Raw genomic sequence first — 16,735 nt, forward strand, 5'->3', positions numbered from 1 at the left:
CGCTCGCGCCGGGGTGAGGTCTGCGGGGCTGCCGGGATCCGTTCGGACGCGGCCACGTTGTCCTGAGCCTTCTGAGCGCCTGGCTCTGCGAGTCCAGCCCGACCAGCTGCCCCCTCGCATAGCCGCTGGGTTAGGTGGGGTCGCAATATCCCCACGCCCCCTCGGGGCGCAGCGGCGCCGGGTTCCAGCGCGCGGGCGCGTCTGGGATCAGGGCCGGGGAGGAGCCGCCCTCCGTCAGCCGGGCTCGCCTCCCGGCGCCGCCCAGAAGCAGCGAACGGGAGGGAGCGCGGTACAGCTGGGCTCCGCGCAGGGCTGGGCGCCGGGGCCCATGCCCGTGCGCCCCTGCGGGCCCGCGCCATGGCCTCCGGGAGCGTGGCCGAGTGCTTACAGCAGGAGACCACCTGCCCCGTGTGCCTGCAGTACTTTGTCGAGCCCATGATGCTCGACTGCGGCCACAACATCTGTTGCGCCTGCCTCGCCCGCTGCTGGGGCGCGGCGGAGACCAATGTGTCGTGCCCCCAGTGCCGGGAGACCTTCCCGCAGCGGCACATGCGGCCCAACCGGCACCTGGCCAACGTGACCCAGCTGGTGAAGCAGTTGCGCACCGAGCGGCCGTCGGGGCCCGGAGGCGAGATGGGCGTGTGCGAGAAACACCGCGAGCCCCTGAAGTTGTACTGCGAGGAGGACCAGATGCCCATCTGCGTGGTGTGCGACCGCTCCCGCGAGCACCGCGGCCACAGCGTGCTGCCGCTCGAGGAGGCGGTGGAGGGCTTCAAGGTGAGGGCCGGGCGTGCGGGGCGGGGAGGGGCCGAAGCGCGAGTCGGACAAAGGGAGGAGAGAGCCAAAGGGGCTTCCTTTTTTCCGCCTAGAAAATGGCTGAGCCGGACGTGTGGTTCACAGCCGTCATTTCCTCTCTGTCCGCTCCAGAGCCTCGGCACTCAGATTTGGGAGGAAAACCTGTAGCTGGTGAGGAAGCCAGAAGTCTCCCCACCCCCACTCTCATTTCCTTATGTGCCTCTATGTTTACCCGCTCACGGGCACATTATACATAAAGACGGCCCATGGAGACCCCTCTTGACGGTATAAAAGATATGCGTAAAACCACGTCCACAACGACAAGCTTCAGAGACGCTCGCACTCCTGTCGGCTCCTAGATGATCTGAGACAAAACACAGTCGGACGTTAACTGGCTGTATACACATCAAGCAGAGGCCCATCACCTCTCCATTCCCCAGCACTTCCCTGTGCTCCGTCCTCTTCTAGAAGCTCACGGAAAAGAACGAGCTCCTTACTACCTAAGTCATTTAACCACCGTGAGACTCATAGGAGATAACACAGTTATGAAGATTGAGTGAAATAAAATGATGTGTGGATCCCTTTGTGAACTCTTGAACCAACAGACTGGCACAGCTAAACAATAACGTGGAAACAAAGTATTAAATATAAAACAGTTGTAAGGCAACATTCAAGGAGTGCATGATCTGTGTGTTTGAGGACTGCAGGAATATGTACACAATTATGTACATGTTTAAATGTGAGTACATTCATGCAAAATTATTCACTTAACATTTATGGTGCTTTCAAAAATATTCTTTTACTCACACTGGTGATAACCCTCTAGTAGGTTGAGAAGGTGGTGTTTGCCCATGTCACACCAGAGGAAAATAAGAGAAGTTAAGTCATTTTCTCAGTACGCGTCTGTGAAAGAGCGACAACTTAAAGCCTCCTAGTCCATTCACCTTTCCACTAAGCCATGCAGTATCCTTCCAAGGGCAGGTAGGTGACCCACCATTTAAGATACAAACTACCAAAGGAGAGGTCTGGTGACCCCTGTGCCCTGGTGATGGCAGTATGGTCCAAGGATAGGCTCTAACCAGGAACTTGGCATCAGGAATGTGGGTTGCACGTGTGATAAGCAGAATAGCCATATTGATGGTATGGTCTGCCTAATCTTGAACTGCCCACCTGTTTTTGCTTTTCTTAGGAGCAAATCCAGAACCAGCTGGACCACCTAAAAAGAGTGAAAGACCTAAAGAAGAGGCGTCGGGCACAGGGGGAACAGGCACGAGCTGAGCTCTTGGTAAGGTTCTTTGGAATTCACAGGTAATATCAGTTCTGCCTGTCACTCTCTTTTTTTTTGTGAGGCTGTTAAGCTCCCCTTAACCTTGTGCAGTCACGTCGCCCAGAACTTCTAGGTGTGGGTGGAACAACCTTATATGACAGTTGGGAATTCACCTGGAGAACCAAGGGATTCCCTCCCACATTTTGGGGGAAAGGATGGAATAGCTGAGTTTAGAACCCCTAGAGATCTGACCTATCAAAAGTTTAATCTGCTAGCTTTGTGCAGATCAAGGTTGATCCCTGACAAAGCTAATACAGGTGAGATGCTTGGGCGCAGTTAGCCTCCTTTGTACCATTCTGCAGACAGTTGCTGATAGTGGCTTTCTGTAAGCCTGCCTGTTGCTTCTTGCTGGAATGTTCCTTTTCTTGACAGTTCAGTTCTGAACTTTTCAGTTTGTTCCCTTCCCCTAGTCTCCCAAAGCCTTAGCAAGTGACTAATGTGCTGATTTGTGATAGGGATATTTGGGGGGGTTTGTTCTGGAAAAAAAAATAGAGACTTTTATAATATATACTTATATGTTTACCATCTAAGTGTTTAAGCATCTTTTGAACAATAAATAAAATATTACAAATTCCCATCCATTAGAGGTATTTTCATCTGAAAAGCAAACTGTTAGACTAGTAGTGTCTAGCACCATCTTGTGAGAAATTTTGTCAGTCCTGACCAGGGTGTAGTATAGAACTTTTGGACTGGGAACTTATTCCCATGATGCCGTAAGATACCACCACTTGTTCTGCTCACAGAATCCACTGAGACCTCAGCTGCCTTTGCTTGAAAATAGGTCTGACTGAAGGAGAATCTTCTAGTGAGCCTGAGTGGACTTAAATCATTAAACACACCACTGTGTCCTCTCTGGGCGGGATTGTCAAAGGGGGGAAACAGCCCTTCTTTGAGAATCAGGGCACCTGGACATACTTCTTGGCTCTGTCAATAGCCAGTTGAATAGATGGAGAGAGTAATACTACCTCTCTAGGCCTCAGTTTCCTCACTTGTGAAATAGGTAGGTTGGACTAGACGTTTGGTTCTTCAGCGAGGTGAGTACTGCCCTCTCCTCCTCTCTGTGATGTGTGGGTGTTTGGTTGGAGTGATTGGGGAGGGTTGGGCAAGGATGCTAAATGTCCTGCAATGCAAAGAACAGTCCTTTGCAGGCAGAATTGCCCCCCCCCCCACCAGGGTGCCAATGTCATTCTCTTTGCAAAGCACTGAATTAGTTGAGCTTTAAGGACTCTTTCATTTCTAAGATTATATTGTATTGTTTATGCATTGAAAGACTTGTTCCTTTTGGGAGAAGTATAAGTTCGTGAAAAGGATTTATAAGCAAGGTTCGTGTGCATCACTGTTGCACAGTAAATAGTATACCTGAATGAAATGATGAGGTCTTGGGGTGGATAGCCAGGGGAGAAATATGAAGGGCTCTAGAAGTAGCCTTTCCTCTCTTCACTGCCCTTGCCTGTCATCCACACAGAGCCTGACCCAGATGGAGAGGGAGAAGATCGTTTGGGAGTTTGAGCAGCTGTATCACTCCTTGAAGGAGCATGAGTATCGCCTCCTGGCCCGTCTCGAGGAGCTAGACTTGGCCATCTACAACAGTATCAATGGTGCCATCACTCAGTTCTCTTGCAACATCTCCCACCTCAGCAACCTGATCGCCCAGCTGGAAGAGAAGCAGCAGCAGCCCACCAGGGAGCTCCTGCAGGTGAGGCTTAGCGCGCCCTGCCAAGACAGCTCCTGCTAAAAGGTCTCCCTTCTCTCTTTGCCAGGCAGTATCCAGGGCCCCCAACTGCCTTGCCAACTCTGTGGGAGTAGCAGGGGCTTGCCAAGCTCTCTGTTGGGCATGTTGGAGGGGAAATGTACAATAGAGGACCTGGTTGACACAGCTTGGGTCAGTCAGTTGCACTGTCTCATGGAAAGGGCAAAAGGGAAGGCCTAATGCCCAGGCCCATCCTGCACTGATAAGTGGTCTGATCACAGGCTCTCGACCTCTCTGGGCCTCAGTGACCTCATCTACTCATTATGTAATGAGGGGTTTGGCCCACATGTCATTTAAAGACCCTCCTCACTCCAGTTACCCTGTAATTTTAACATGTATGTGTGTATTACCACAGCTACAAAACAAAGAAACGCTTGAGTGGGAGTGGTCAGCCCAAGCAGTCTTGTGGTTTAATCTCGGTAGTGCATGTGGTAAAGCTGCAATGCACCCAACCCAGGAAGACCACTGGAAATGAGCTGATGCCTGACTGTCATTTGTTCATTCAATGCATATGAATTGTCTGTTCTGGGTCAGGCACTAGTCTAGGCACCGGAATTAAGTGGTGAATAAGCTCTCCTGAAATTTAAATTCTAATGTTGAGATCATATGATAAAGAAGTGAGCAAACAAGTATCATTGGTGTTGATAAACGCCATTAAAAAGGGGCTGATAGGATAGGGTTAGGGTCAGCAAATTATGGCCCGCCACCTGTTTTTGTATGTTCTACAAGCTAAGTATGCTTTTTACAGTTTTGAATGGTTGGGGGAAAATCAGAAGGATGTTATTTCACGATATGTGAAATTCTATAAAATTTGAATTTCATTATCCATACTTTTTATTGGAACATAGCCACGCCCATTCATTTATGTATTGTCTGTTGCAGCAGAGTTGAGAAGTTGTGACAGACTGTATGACCTTTTCCTTAGAAGAAGTTCACTGACTCCTGCTTTAGATTAAAATGAGAAGTCTTAACCTTGAACCTTAACTAACACCAATATTTAATTGCCAGGGAGAGAAGGAAGAGCTTGCAAAGCGAACAGTTGACCAGAGAATGTGGCAAGGGAGGAAGAATGTTTCAGGAAGGAGGGAGTGGACAACAGAATCTAATGCAGTTGAGGTGAAATAATATAAGGGCTGAGGTACATTTGGTTTAAAAACATGGGCATCATTGATAATCTTGATAATAATCATTATCATCTCAATGATTTTCATCTCAGATAATCATTGATATTCTGCCACAGTGGAATAATTTGGTCAGGAGCCACATGAGGGAGAGTTGTGGTGACAGAGGGTGAACGGAAACTGGAAGAGTAAATGACTATTTCAAGAAGTAAGACTGTGAAGGAGATATTAAAAAAAATACTCGGAGATGAGATAGGATTGTGGGGCTTTATGGGGAGGGGATGCATAAAGAAACTAGCTAAACGTATTTTAAAAGAAAATGTGGAAAGGAGCACCTATGTTGTAAGGATTCAGGTGAAGAAAATTACTGAAGCTATAAGGATGAACTAATCACTAATGTGCTGTTTCTGAGAAGGCAGAAGGGAAAGGTGACTAAAGCATATGTGTGGGACTTAGTTTTGGAAGATCCTCTGTTGTATGGGAAGAAAGGACGGTGGGGGCAGGTAGATGCAGGCATGTTGTGCACTTTGGTCGCTAAAACCCGTTGGCTTTTTTTAAAATAAATTTATTTTATTTATTTATTTTGGCTGCATTTGTGTCTCCATTGCTGCGTGAGGGCTTTCTCTAGTTGCAGTGAGCGGGGGCTACTCATCGTTGCGGTGCGCGGGCTTCTCGTTGTGGTGGCTTCTCTTTGTTGCAGAGCACGGGCTCTAGGTACACGGCTTCAGTAGCTGTGGCTCGCGGGCTGTAGAGCGCAGGCTCAGTAGTTGTGGCGCACAGGCTTAGTTGCTCCGTGGCCTGTGGGATCTTCCCGGACCAGGGCTCGAACCCGAGTCCCCGCCATTGGAAGGCGGATTAACCACTGCGCCACCAGGGAAGTCCCCCGTTGGCTCTTATTCTCTTTTGAAGTTAGAAAAGCAGGACCATCTGCTCCCATTGAGCAGGGATTAGAGAAAATATGAGCTTTGAAGAATGTGGGAAAGTTCTGAAATGATTGTTTCAGAGTATGGGAAAGCCATCTGGTTTGTGAGATGTATTAGAATTACTTGGTCAGTGGATGTCAGTTTATACTGGGACTTGTCTGCCCAGTTGTGTGACCTTTTTCTTGTCCCTGCTTTTTCAGACTGTTACTGCTCTGGTGCCAGGCATAGGGAGAGCAGGTAGTTGGGCTCATCCAGGATTAGGGCTTTGCAAGATTTGAGCTTTTTGTTTTGTTGTTTTTTGGTTTTTTGATTGTGATAAAATATACATAACCTGAATTCACCATTTTAATCATTTCAAAGTGTACAACTTAGTACATTTAGTACATTTAGTAAACTCAGTGTTGTGCAACCATCACAGCTATGTAATTCCAGAACACTTTCATTACCTCGAAAGGAGACCTCATACCCATTAGACAGTCATTCTTCATTCCTTTTTACCCAGTGGCAACCACTAATTTGTATTTTTATGGGTTTGCCCATGTTTTTAAGGTAGAAGGTATTTGTGAGAATATTTTTGAACACATGGACCATGAAATCAAAACTGGATGATAGGGACTTCACTGGTGGCGCAGTGGTTAAGAATCCACCTGCCAATGCAGGGAATACAGCTTCGAGCCCTTGTCCGGGAAGATCCCACATGCTGCGGAGCGACTGCACCTAAGCCCATGAGCCACAACTACTGAGCCTGTCCTCTAGAGCCCGTGAGCCACAAGTACTGAGCCTGCATGCCACAACTACTGAAGCCTGTGCGCCTAGAGCCTGTGCTCCACAACAACGAGAAGCCCGCTCACCGCAACAAAGAGTAGACGCCACTCGCCATGACTAGAGAAAGCCCGTGTGCAGCAACTAAAACCCAACACAGCCAAAAATAAATAAATAAATTTGTTTATTTAAAAAAAAACTGGATGATAAGTAAAAGTAGAGAAAAAAGAGGGGTTGTGGGCTCCATGGGGAAGAGGGGTCATGGTAGTAGTCACTTGAAAAGTAAGCTGAATCTTACTTAATGCGGGAAAATTAGAGCATTCCCACTGAGGTCAGGAAGTGGGCAAGATGTTCACTATTGTCTACCTGTATTTAACATTGTACATATGTATACACACACTCACACAGGAATATTAGGCAACTGTAAAACAGAAATATACCTATGAACTGATACAGAGTGGTTTCTATAATATATTGGTAAGTGAAAAAAATCAAAGTGCAAAATATAGAGTGTGCTACTTTTTGTGTAAGAAAGATGAGATAATTGGAAAATACATGTATCTGTTTATTTTTGCAAAGGGAAGACTGGAAGGATAAATCAGAAAATAATGGGAATGGGGAGAATGTGATGAGAGGAGTTACGAGAAAGAGTGACGGACTCTCTCTGGCCACATCTCGGATATTTTGAGCACCAACATAAATAAGAACAGTGATGGATTATAACCCATTGAATAAAGTACGAATTGATGGGTCCATACTAATAATAAATAAGGGAAAATTCTTCCTTCCAGTAGAATGTTGACTAAGTAATGTAGAAGGAATTTTTAAAATTTATTTATTTATTTATTTTTGGCTGCATTGGGTCTTCGTTGTTGCACGTGGGCTTTCTCTAGTTGCTGCGAGCAGGGGCTACTCTTTGTTGTGGTACGCGGGCTTCTAATTGCAGTGGCTTCTGTTACGGCACACGGGCTCTAGGCACGTGGGCTTCAGTAGTTGTGGCAGTAGTTGTGGCCCATGGGCTTCAGTAGTTGTGGCAGTAGTTGTGGCCCATGGGCTTAGTTGCTCCGTGGCATGCGGGATCTTGCCAGACCAGGGATCAAACGGTGACCCCTGCATTGGGAGGCGGATTCTTAACCACTGCACCACCAGGGAAGCGCTAGAAGGAATTTCGAAGGTAGACAATGATCATTAGGCAACTATCATATTAAAAGTTAATTTACAAAAAAAAAAAAAAAGTTAATTTAGACAATAATTATCGACAGATGCTAAACCTAAGGGGAGGGGGAGTTTGATAGGGACTGGCATATTAACGTAATTTCAAAGTATCACTTTTAGATTACTTGTTAATTACAAAAGGAAAAATAGTAGCTATAAAATATCACCAATAAGGGACAAGTGAATATCATGTTTATTTAGAAGCAAACAGCATACACTAGTCAAAGACGGTACAGCTTGAGGACTTCCTGAGTGGTGCAGAGGTTAAGAATCCGCCTGCCGATGCAGGGGACACACATTCGAGTCCTGGTCTGGGAAGATCCCACATGCTGCGGAGCAACTAGGCCCATGCGCCACAACTACTGAGCCCGCTCGCCTAGAGCCCACTCGCCTAGAGCCCGTGCTCCGCAACAAGAGAAGCCACCTGCAATGAGAAGCCCACGCACCACAACAGAGTAGCCCCTGCTCGCTGCAACTAAAGAAAGCCCGCGTGCAGCAAAGACCCAACACAGCCAAAAATAAATAATAAGTAAATAAATGAAGTAAAAAGAAAAACAGATAGTACACTTTAGTTTAATCATGACAGCAATATCTGGGAAACCCAAATAGAGAGATATTCTATAAAAGAATTAGCCAGTGTTAAGGCAGTGTGTCACAAAAGCCACTCCAGACTATAGACGCATGTCATCATAAAAATGTAATGAACGATCCTGGATTACCTGAGCGGGGAGGGGAGTAGCTGTAAAGAATATTAATAAGACAATTAAATTAGGTTATGGACTGTTGATTATACAAATGTATCAATATTCAGCTTCCTGAGTTTGATAACTGTACTATAGTTATATAAGAAAATGTACTTGCTCTTAGGAGGTACAGAATCATAAAGGGGTAAAGGGATATAATATAAACAATGACCTCTCAAATGATTCTAAAGATAAATATGTCTGGGAAAAAGAGTATACAGGAGCTCTTTGTGCTAGCAGCTTTTCTGTGTATTTGAAATGATTTCACAGTAATACGTCAAAGAAATCAAGCTAGACAGGCAGGCAGTTGTGGTCCAAGGGTGGGATGCTTGAGTCAGTAAATTTGAAATCTTGAGATCCTTGACCAGTGTGCAGGAGGAGAGCGCAGGCAGTGCTAGAATAGCGAATAGTGTGCAGCCCGGTTTCCTCTGCCCAGGTTTTAGCTCCTGGACCGTGAGTTGTGCTCCTTGTCTCCCTGGTTTCTCCCAGGAGAGCCACCCCATAGTTGGGTTTTCAACAAACATCTGTGAGAGAAAGTGGAAGTTAGGAATGATTTCTCATGCTTATCCTTTTCCTTTCTCTTATAGGACATCGGAGACACGTTGAACAGGTACAGTTTTCTCTCTCCCCCGTGCCAAATCAAGCCTGAAAAGATTTTCCCTCATACTTAGAAATTCTGGAAGGAGCCCAGAGCCTGAGGGCATCTTACCAAGTTGACACATGTCCCGCCTGTCCCTGAAGCGAGTCACTGGCGTGCAAAGAACTAGATGGAGTGCAGCTCTTCTCAGTAAAACTCAGGAATTATTGACAAATTATGAGGGTAAGGGGTGGAGTAGGGGGTCCATTTGGGAGGACACTTCTATGGAGAGGGTAGAGACTTACAGGGACTTAGGCAAAGTGCAAGGGTATTTTATAGTTTTTGTTTCCTAAACATTTCAGAATCCTGTCTTTTTTGTTATCTCTGTCTCTCTGTGTCTCTGTTTCTGACTCTTTCTTTTTTCTGTAATGGGGAAAATATGGTCTAAGAAAAGGGAGACCAGCTCAGAGTTATATAATGAGTGATGAGTTACCTGGATTCTGGCTCTTGTTCTCATTATTTCTCTACTGTATCATCAGATGGAAAGTGAGGAAGAGCTACCTGGGAATTGGGACATGACCGAGCAGGAGAAGCCCAGAATGTGCAAGAAGCCAAGATTAAATTATGTTTTCAGGGTTGGATGGCAAGGACAAATGGGATAGGCCTTGGGGGCATAATATTTGGTACCTACTGGGGCGGAGCCTGACTTTGAGGGAACTGAACTTTGAAGCTAATTAAAACCCTGAAGGGTGAAAACCCTCCAGAGGAAATGCAGCTTGATTATGCGGGAGCATTGGAGAAGATATGGGGGGGTGGCACATAGATGGGGTAGGATGGCTGGGAGGGCTATGTGGACAGAACTGTTGATAGAACTGAGCTTTTTGAGGGCTGCTGAGATGGGATGGTGATGAGCTGGAACTTGTACTAGTCCCTGCCAAGTGACCCCAACAAATACTCCCTTCACTTTTACTACTACTTTAACTTTTTGGTACCAGTCTAGCTCTGAACAAACAGGGAGATAGATCCTTTCGATTCTAGCATTTGGGACGTTAAGGTTTGGGTTTGGCTCTCTGAGTTAGGAAACCCCAAATTTCGTTGGCTTAAGGCTTAAACATAATTTTACAATTTTGTCACCATTAAAATTGTGCAAGTAGGTAGCCCAGGGCTGGTTTGGTGGCTCCAGTGATCATCAGACTCTGAGGTTTCTTTCCATTTACCCTTCTGCCATCTGTAAGATACAGTCCTCATTCTTACAGTCCAAGATAGTTCCTAGAATGCTAACCAGTAGGAAGAAGATAAGTCACATCACATACCTTTTTATTTTATTATTTTATATAACCAGAAACCTTTTTTTAAGAAAAAAATAAATTTATTTATTTATTTTTGGCTGCATTGGGTCTTTGTTGCTGCGCGCGGGCTTTCTCTAGTCGCGGCGAGCAGGGGCTACTCTTCGTTGCAGTGCACGGGCTTCTCATTGTGGTGGCTTCTCTTGTTGCAGAGCACGGGCTCTAGGCACGCGGGCTTCAGTAGTTGCAGCACGTGGGCTCAGTAGTTGTGGCTCACGGGCTGTAGCGCGTAGGCTCAGTAGTTGTGGCACATGGGCTTAGTTGCTCCATGGCATGTGGGATCTTCCCGGACCAGGGCTCGAACCTGTGTCCCCTAGCATTGGCAGGAGGATTCTTAACCACTGAGCCGCCAGGGAAGCCCCACATTCCTTTTTTAAGCAGACTTCTCAAATTACCGCAAGATACTTCTTACCTCTCATTGGCCAGAACTGAGTCACAAGGTCAAATTTAGACCAGTCAGGCATGAACCCAGTAAAATTTGGAAGATGGGAGAAGGCATATTGGGTGGGCAACTAGCAGTCAGTCTTTGCCGTAGACCCCTTGAGGGGGGTGGTGGGTAACTGGGTATTGTCCAGAGAGTACCTGTCTGTCTGAAGATGTCATTCTTTCCATATTTGGGAACCTGAGGATTATGGGTCATTGCCCACCACAAATATCAAGGACTTTATCATGGAATCTAGTGCTTTCTGGCAAGGTCAGGCTTATATTCAGTTTAATTCAGTAAATCTTTGAGGACATGCCATGTGAAAAGCCAGGAGCTAGTACTGTGGGGGAATAAGAAGGTGAATAAGATGTCTCTCCTGTTCTGGTCCAGAGGATCGTAGTCTAGAAGGAGAATAGGAAAAAGACTAGAGTGGCTGCTTTTAAAGATTGTCCACCTGTGTTGGCCAGTTTAGCCAGGTTTGTCCTGGACCCTGAAAGGTTGTGGAGTTGGGGAGGGATTCACTTGTTTTTTTGTTGCTTTTTTTTTTTAAAACTTAGGGCTGAAAGAATCAGGATCCCTGAACCCTGGATCACACCTCCAGATCTGCAAGAAAAAATCCACATTTTTGCCCAGAAGTGTCTGTTCTTGACTGAGAGTCTAAAGCAGTTCACAGGTAATGTAAGAAGAGGGATCCATGAGGGTTTATGCTCTCAATAACTATATTGCCTGAGAGGATGTATTTTCCAGCCAGATAATGGGATGCAAACTAAACATCTTCTTTTCTCTCCTTAGAAAAAATGCAGTCAGATATGGAGAAAATCCAAGGTAAGTTTATCTACTTAATGGGCTTTTGACGTTGAAGTTTCCTGGGAAGATGAACGCTAAAGTGTGGGAAAATGGGAAATGCGCGATACCCGCTGGCTGGCCTCCCCTCATATTTTACATCTTCCTTTTTGCTTTGTTAATTTTTTCAATTAATAGCCTCTTGTTTCAATTTGAAGCCTTTTAACTATATGCACTCATTTCTTTTTTTTTTTTTTGTGGTACGCGGGCCTCTCACCGTTATGGCCTCTCCCGCTGCGGAGCACAGGCTCCAGACGCCGAGGCTCAGCGGCCATGGCTCACGGGCCCAGCCGCTCTGCGGCATGTGGGATCCTCCCGGACTGGGGCACGAACGCGTGTTCCCCGCATCGGCAGGCGGACTCCCAACCACTGCGCCACCAGGGAAGCCCTGCACTCGTTTCTTAATCTACATTAATGGAAGAGAAAAATATGCAATCCAATAATTAATCCAGAATTAGTTTGATTATTTAAATTATTTTAATTGAGAAAGAGAATGAACAGAAACTATCCTAGCTACATTTCATTTGAGTTAGTGTTTGTGGTTATAATTTATAGAGTTTCTGCTGTGTGTGGGCACTGGTGCTGACCAGGACAGGAGGAATCAAGCAGCACTGATTGAGGCAGAACCTCGAGGGAAGTGGTTAGGAACAGGGATTCAGGAGTCCGGCTGCCTGGGTCCTGCGCCCAGCTCTGCCACTTGATAAGGATTCTACACTATAATTTCCTCATCTGTAAAATGAGGATAGTAGCTCTTACCTCACAGGGTTGTAAGGATTAAGTTAAATTAGTTACCATTTCTAAAGCCTTTTAGAATGGAGCCTGACACGTAATAAACCCTCCATTTATGTTTATTAAATGTTCAAGGTATTTAAGGGATGCCCTTCCTAGTACAAAATTTTCTGCTCGTGATCACATATGAGCATACAGCACATATGGCTGTATACTAAATGCTAAAATTCTAGGCAGCGTGGTAGAATTTGAAATCCTTATATGTAGGTAATCCCTTTTCTCATTTAGTACAAATCCCCATAATTCTGATAATTTCCTGTATATGCTAAAACTTTATTTGTATTGTATCTTTTCAGATACATACTTTTTTCACATCTAGCAATGTAGATTTAGGGAATGCTCACAAGCAAAACAGGGAGAAACTCCACTTAATACCAGAAGCTCAGACATGACGTTCCTTGATCTGACTCATTTATTTTTCCTACTCTTCTCCTGTCACTTAAAAGTCTCACTGAGAACGTATCTGTGAAAATGCTTTTTCAACTGTAAAAGCATTTTACTGCAAATGGTCTTGTTTGCTCCAGCTTGGTAGTGGATGTCACTTGAACCACTCATCCCCTAGAACAGGTTGCTTATGAAAGCCAAGAGTTATCTATGATGCGGACTTAGAACCTCCATCTCCCCCTGCAGAGCCAGCTGGCCCACTGGAGGGTGGAATCCTTAATCTTGGCTCAGTTTGGCCCCATAGGCTACCAATCTCGGGCATGTCGTTATTCTTCTGCCCAAAGTTTCCAATCCCTCTTCCCTTTGAGCTCTAGGCTGGAAGATGGAATCATACACTGTATGAAGAAATCAGTGCATGACTGACAACAGGGGTTCTGGGGTGTCTAATGGAAACCATTGCTTTATGATGACTAACCAAAGCTCCATCTCTTAGGTTTTCCTGGAAATATTCAGATGACTTCTGTAACTTCTTTTCTCTTTTGTTTTTTAGAATTGAGAGAGGCCCAGTTATACTCAGGTGGGTGATAGGAGACAAAACCATTTGGAAAAAGGAGTAAAAATCCTTATCAACGTAACTATTATTGTGAATGATTTTGGAAAGTGCCTGATTAGGATCCTTTAGGTTACATGTATGAAAAATGATAATAATCACAAAAATACATCAGTTGTTTCTATGGGTTTGTAATATCTTTGCCTCCTAAAATGCTTCAGAGCTGAAACCATGGACCTTTGAATAGGAGGAAATCAAACTCAGGAGCTATGAAGGATTATAGAGGTGAAACTACAGTTTCCAAAAAGTAGAGCACTGCCACTGCTAGTACACTGGTATGCTGCTCTACCCACTTAGCCTTGGGCGGTGTGTGGTTTACAAAAGGCAGTCATCCTTCCAGAACTACTGAGCTCACCTCTTATTCTGAGTGCTAGGGACAGCCCAAGAGGAATCTGCTGTCATCCCTTCTCTGTGCCTCAGAGCAAGAGTTGAAACTCTCCCTCTCCTTGACCATCACCAACACCTCAGGTTCAGAGACACTGGGTAAATCTGTGACCTCATAGGTACTCAGAACTGAGGTTTGTACTTTCCACAGTCACAGGACCGCCTTCTGTTTCATGAGATCCTCCTCGTGAACAGGACTCTACATACAATGGGTCTTCTTTCATTGATATCCCCTGGCTGTAATCCACATTTAATTCTTTCAACAAATATTACTTGAATACTTTGCCTATGTCTTACATTTCCTAATGTTGTGCAGGGTACTGTAGAGGGAACAAAAGAGCATAAGACACTGACCTATCCTTGGAGTTAAATGTCTGGTTGGAGGTATGAGGTATACCCATGACATGAGGGAAAAAATGGGCAACTGTTGTGAACAGATTTTTGAACCGAAAACCAAGCCTCTGGGGTTCTTGGTCACCTCCACCAGTTGCCTGTCATCAGTCTTTTGTGGGAATCGGTCAACCTAGCTGAGCTTTGGTTCAGAGAGAGAATGTTTGGGAGTCTTCCTTCTGAACCAGGTATGAAGAGCAAATGAGAGAATATATGCCAGTGATTTTAAAACAGGAGACCACCACATGACTGTAAGATGCATGTGGGACTAGTGTCTTTATCCGATGTAATGTGAACATTCGTATGTTTCACAGCAGATCTGTTGATATTTGGTTGTAGAGTGCTGTACCACACCCTATCTAAATTCTGTATTCTGTGAAACTTCTGGTCCCCAAGACTTTTAGATTAAGGGATTGGACATACATGTAAGAAAACCTCAAATTCAGCTTAATAATGGATATTGTGGTTTAAGGTGTGAAAAAGCAAATAGAGGTAAAAATTTCAATACTTTCAATATATCCTAGCTAAAGAAGTAACTAGATCCAAACAGTAACTTTTGGAATGTCAATTTCAGGATGTAATTGAGTGTAAGATGAATGTGCCTTTGTTGGAGAGCTCATATTCTCTTCTTAGCGGGTAGGAGAAAAGCTGGGTGTTCAGAGTGGGCTTTCCTGGCTCTCGGCTAACCTTCCTCTGCCCTTCTGTTCCTCTGCAGTGGATGTGACTCTGGATCCAGACACGGCCTACCCCAGCCTGATCCTCTCTGATAACCTGCGGCAAGTGCGGTACAGTTACCTCCAGCAGGACCTGCCTGACAACCCCGAGCGGTTCAATCTGTTTCCCTGTGTCTTGGGCTCTCCATGCTTCATCGCTGGGAGACATTATTGGGAGGTAGAGGTGGGAGATAAAGCCAAGTGGACCATAGGTGTCTGTGAAGACTCAGTGTGCAGAAAAGGCGGAGTAACCTCGGCCCCCCAGAATGGATTCTGGGCAGTGTCCTTGTGGTATGGGAAAGAGTACTGGGCTCTTACCTCCCCAATGACTGCCCTCCCCCTGCGGACCCCTCTCCAACGGGTGGGGATTTTTTTGGACTATGATGCTGGCGAGGTCTCCTTCTACAATGTGACAGAGAGGTGTCACACCTTTACTTTCTCTCATGCTACCTTCTGTGGGCCTGTCCGGCCCTACTTCAGTCTGAGTTACTCGGGAGGGAAGAGCGCAGCTCCTCTGATCATCTGCCCCATGAGTGGGATCGATGGGTTTTCTGGCCATGTTGGGAATCATGGTCATTCCATGGAGACCTCCCCTTGAGGAGGTGAACTCAGGCCAAAAGGGCCATTGACCATACTCCTACCCCAGGCATAAGGCATCCTGTTGCCTTGACACTTCCTGCCCATCACAGCTGGATGTCCTTACCACTTTCCGAGCCCTGCAGTGCAAGACAGGATGTCCATGTTCTCTGCCATCCCCTCCCTTCCCACGAAAATTGTGAGATGTAATGAGAAGTATTAAGATTGCCCGGAAATAAAAACCACATGTCCACCTCCAGTGTTCCACACTTCTTGGTCTTACACATTACTGGAGGGGATAAAGAATATGGATAATCTTGGGTTCGGAGAGCCATTCAAGATATTTAACACCTTGGCTCAGCCCCCACATAGTGATCATGGGTATTTTGCTGTCATTTCTGAACTAGGGCTTCTTTCTAAGAACCTAGAGCTGGACTAGAAAGTCCTGTCAGCATGGCTCCCTTTTGTCCCAGTTTTTCCTCCTGGGAATAGTACCTCTACCCCTGATTCCCAATTGGCCGTAGTTTTATTTATTAACTCCATTAAAGAGGTCTATATGTGTTTTGATTAGTTACTGTTATTTTACAATAATGGTGGGAAATGGTCCCACCTCTGTTATGAGATAATGTTCTAATCAATGTGCTCTTTTCTGTCTTTTTGAGGGCTTTGTCAGCTCCCTTCATTCTAATGAAAAGTCTATCCAGGTGCTGGATGCACGTCATCCAGGATAATTTTCTGCCCAGCACCATCCATTGTTCCTACATCCCCTCCCACTCACATTTGTGGACTGATGGTCAGTCATACACTATCCCTGGAAGGATTCCGGGGCAGTATGCCAGGGATTCATTGACTTTTGTCTCCTTTTCTCCCATCTCCTTTGAGGGATGGGGGGATTTACCTTTCTAATATGTGTACCATCAAGGGGCACTTCCATCCCCATGGCCATTGGATCACGAGGTGTTCTGAGGTCAGAAGACCAAGGCAGATCACTTTGAGCAAAAGCTCCCACAGTGGCTCTGAGTCCTGCTTCTCTTTGGGTACATGCTCCTCTGTTTGAAAATAA

At 45.6% G+C, this 16,735-nt stretch overlaps 1 protein-coding gene and 1 pseudogene across 1 annotated transcript; both read left to right on the forward strand.

The window, feature by feature from the left end:
- LOC116762187 overlaps positions 1–16,735 on the forward strand; it is a 382,117-nt pseudogene that overhangs the window by 62,970 nt on the left and 302,412 nt on the right.
- LOC116762371 (zinc finger protein RFP) lies at positions 7–15,931 on the forward strand. The gene is made up of 8 exons (XM_032649265.1): positions 7–777; positions 1,985–2,080; positions 3,588–3,818; positions 9,224–9,246; positions 11,541–11,656; positions 11,776–11,808; positions 13,550–13,576; positions 15,099–15,931. The coding sequence occupies exons 1-8, from the start codon at positions 358–360 to the stop codon at positions 15,692–15,694; spliced, it is 1,542 nt and encodes a 513-aa protein (XP_032505156.1). The 5' UTR covers positions 7–357; the 3' UTR covers positions 15,695–15,931.

The sequence above is a fragment of the Phocoena sinus genome, chromosome 11, assembly GCF_008692025.1.
Source record: "Phocoena sinus isolate mPhoSin1 chromosome 11, mPhoSin1.pri, whole genome shotgun sequence".
NCBI lineage: Eukaryota > Metazoa > Chordata > Mammalia > Artiodactyla > Phocoenidae > Phocoena > Phocoena sinus.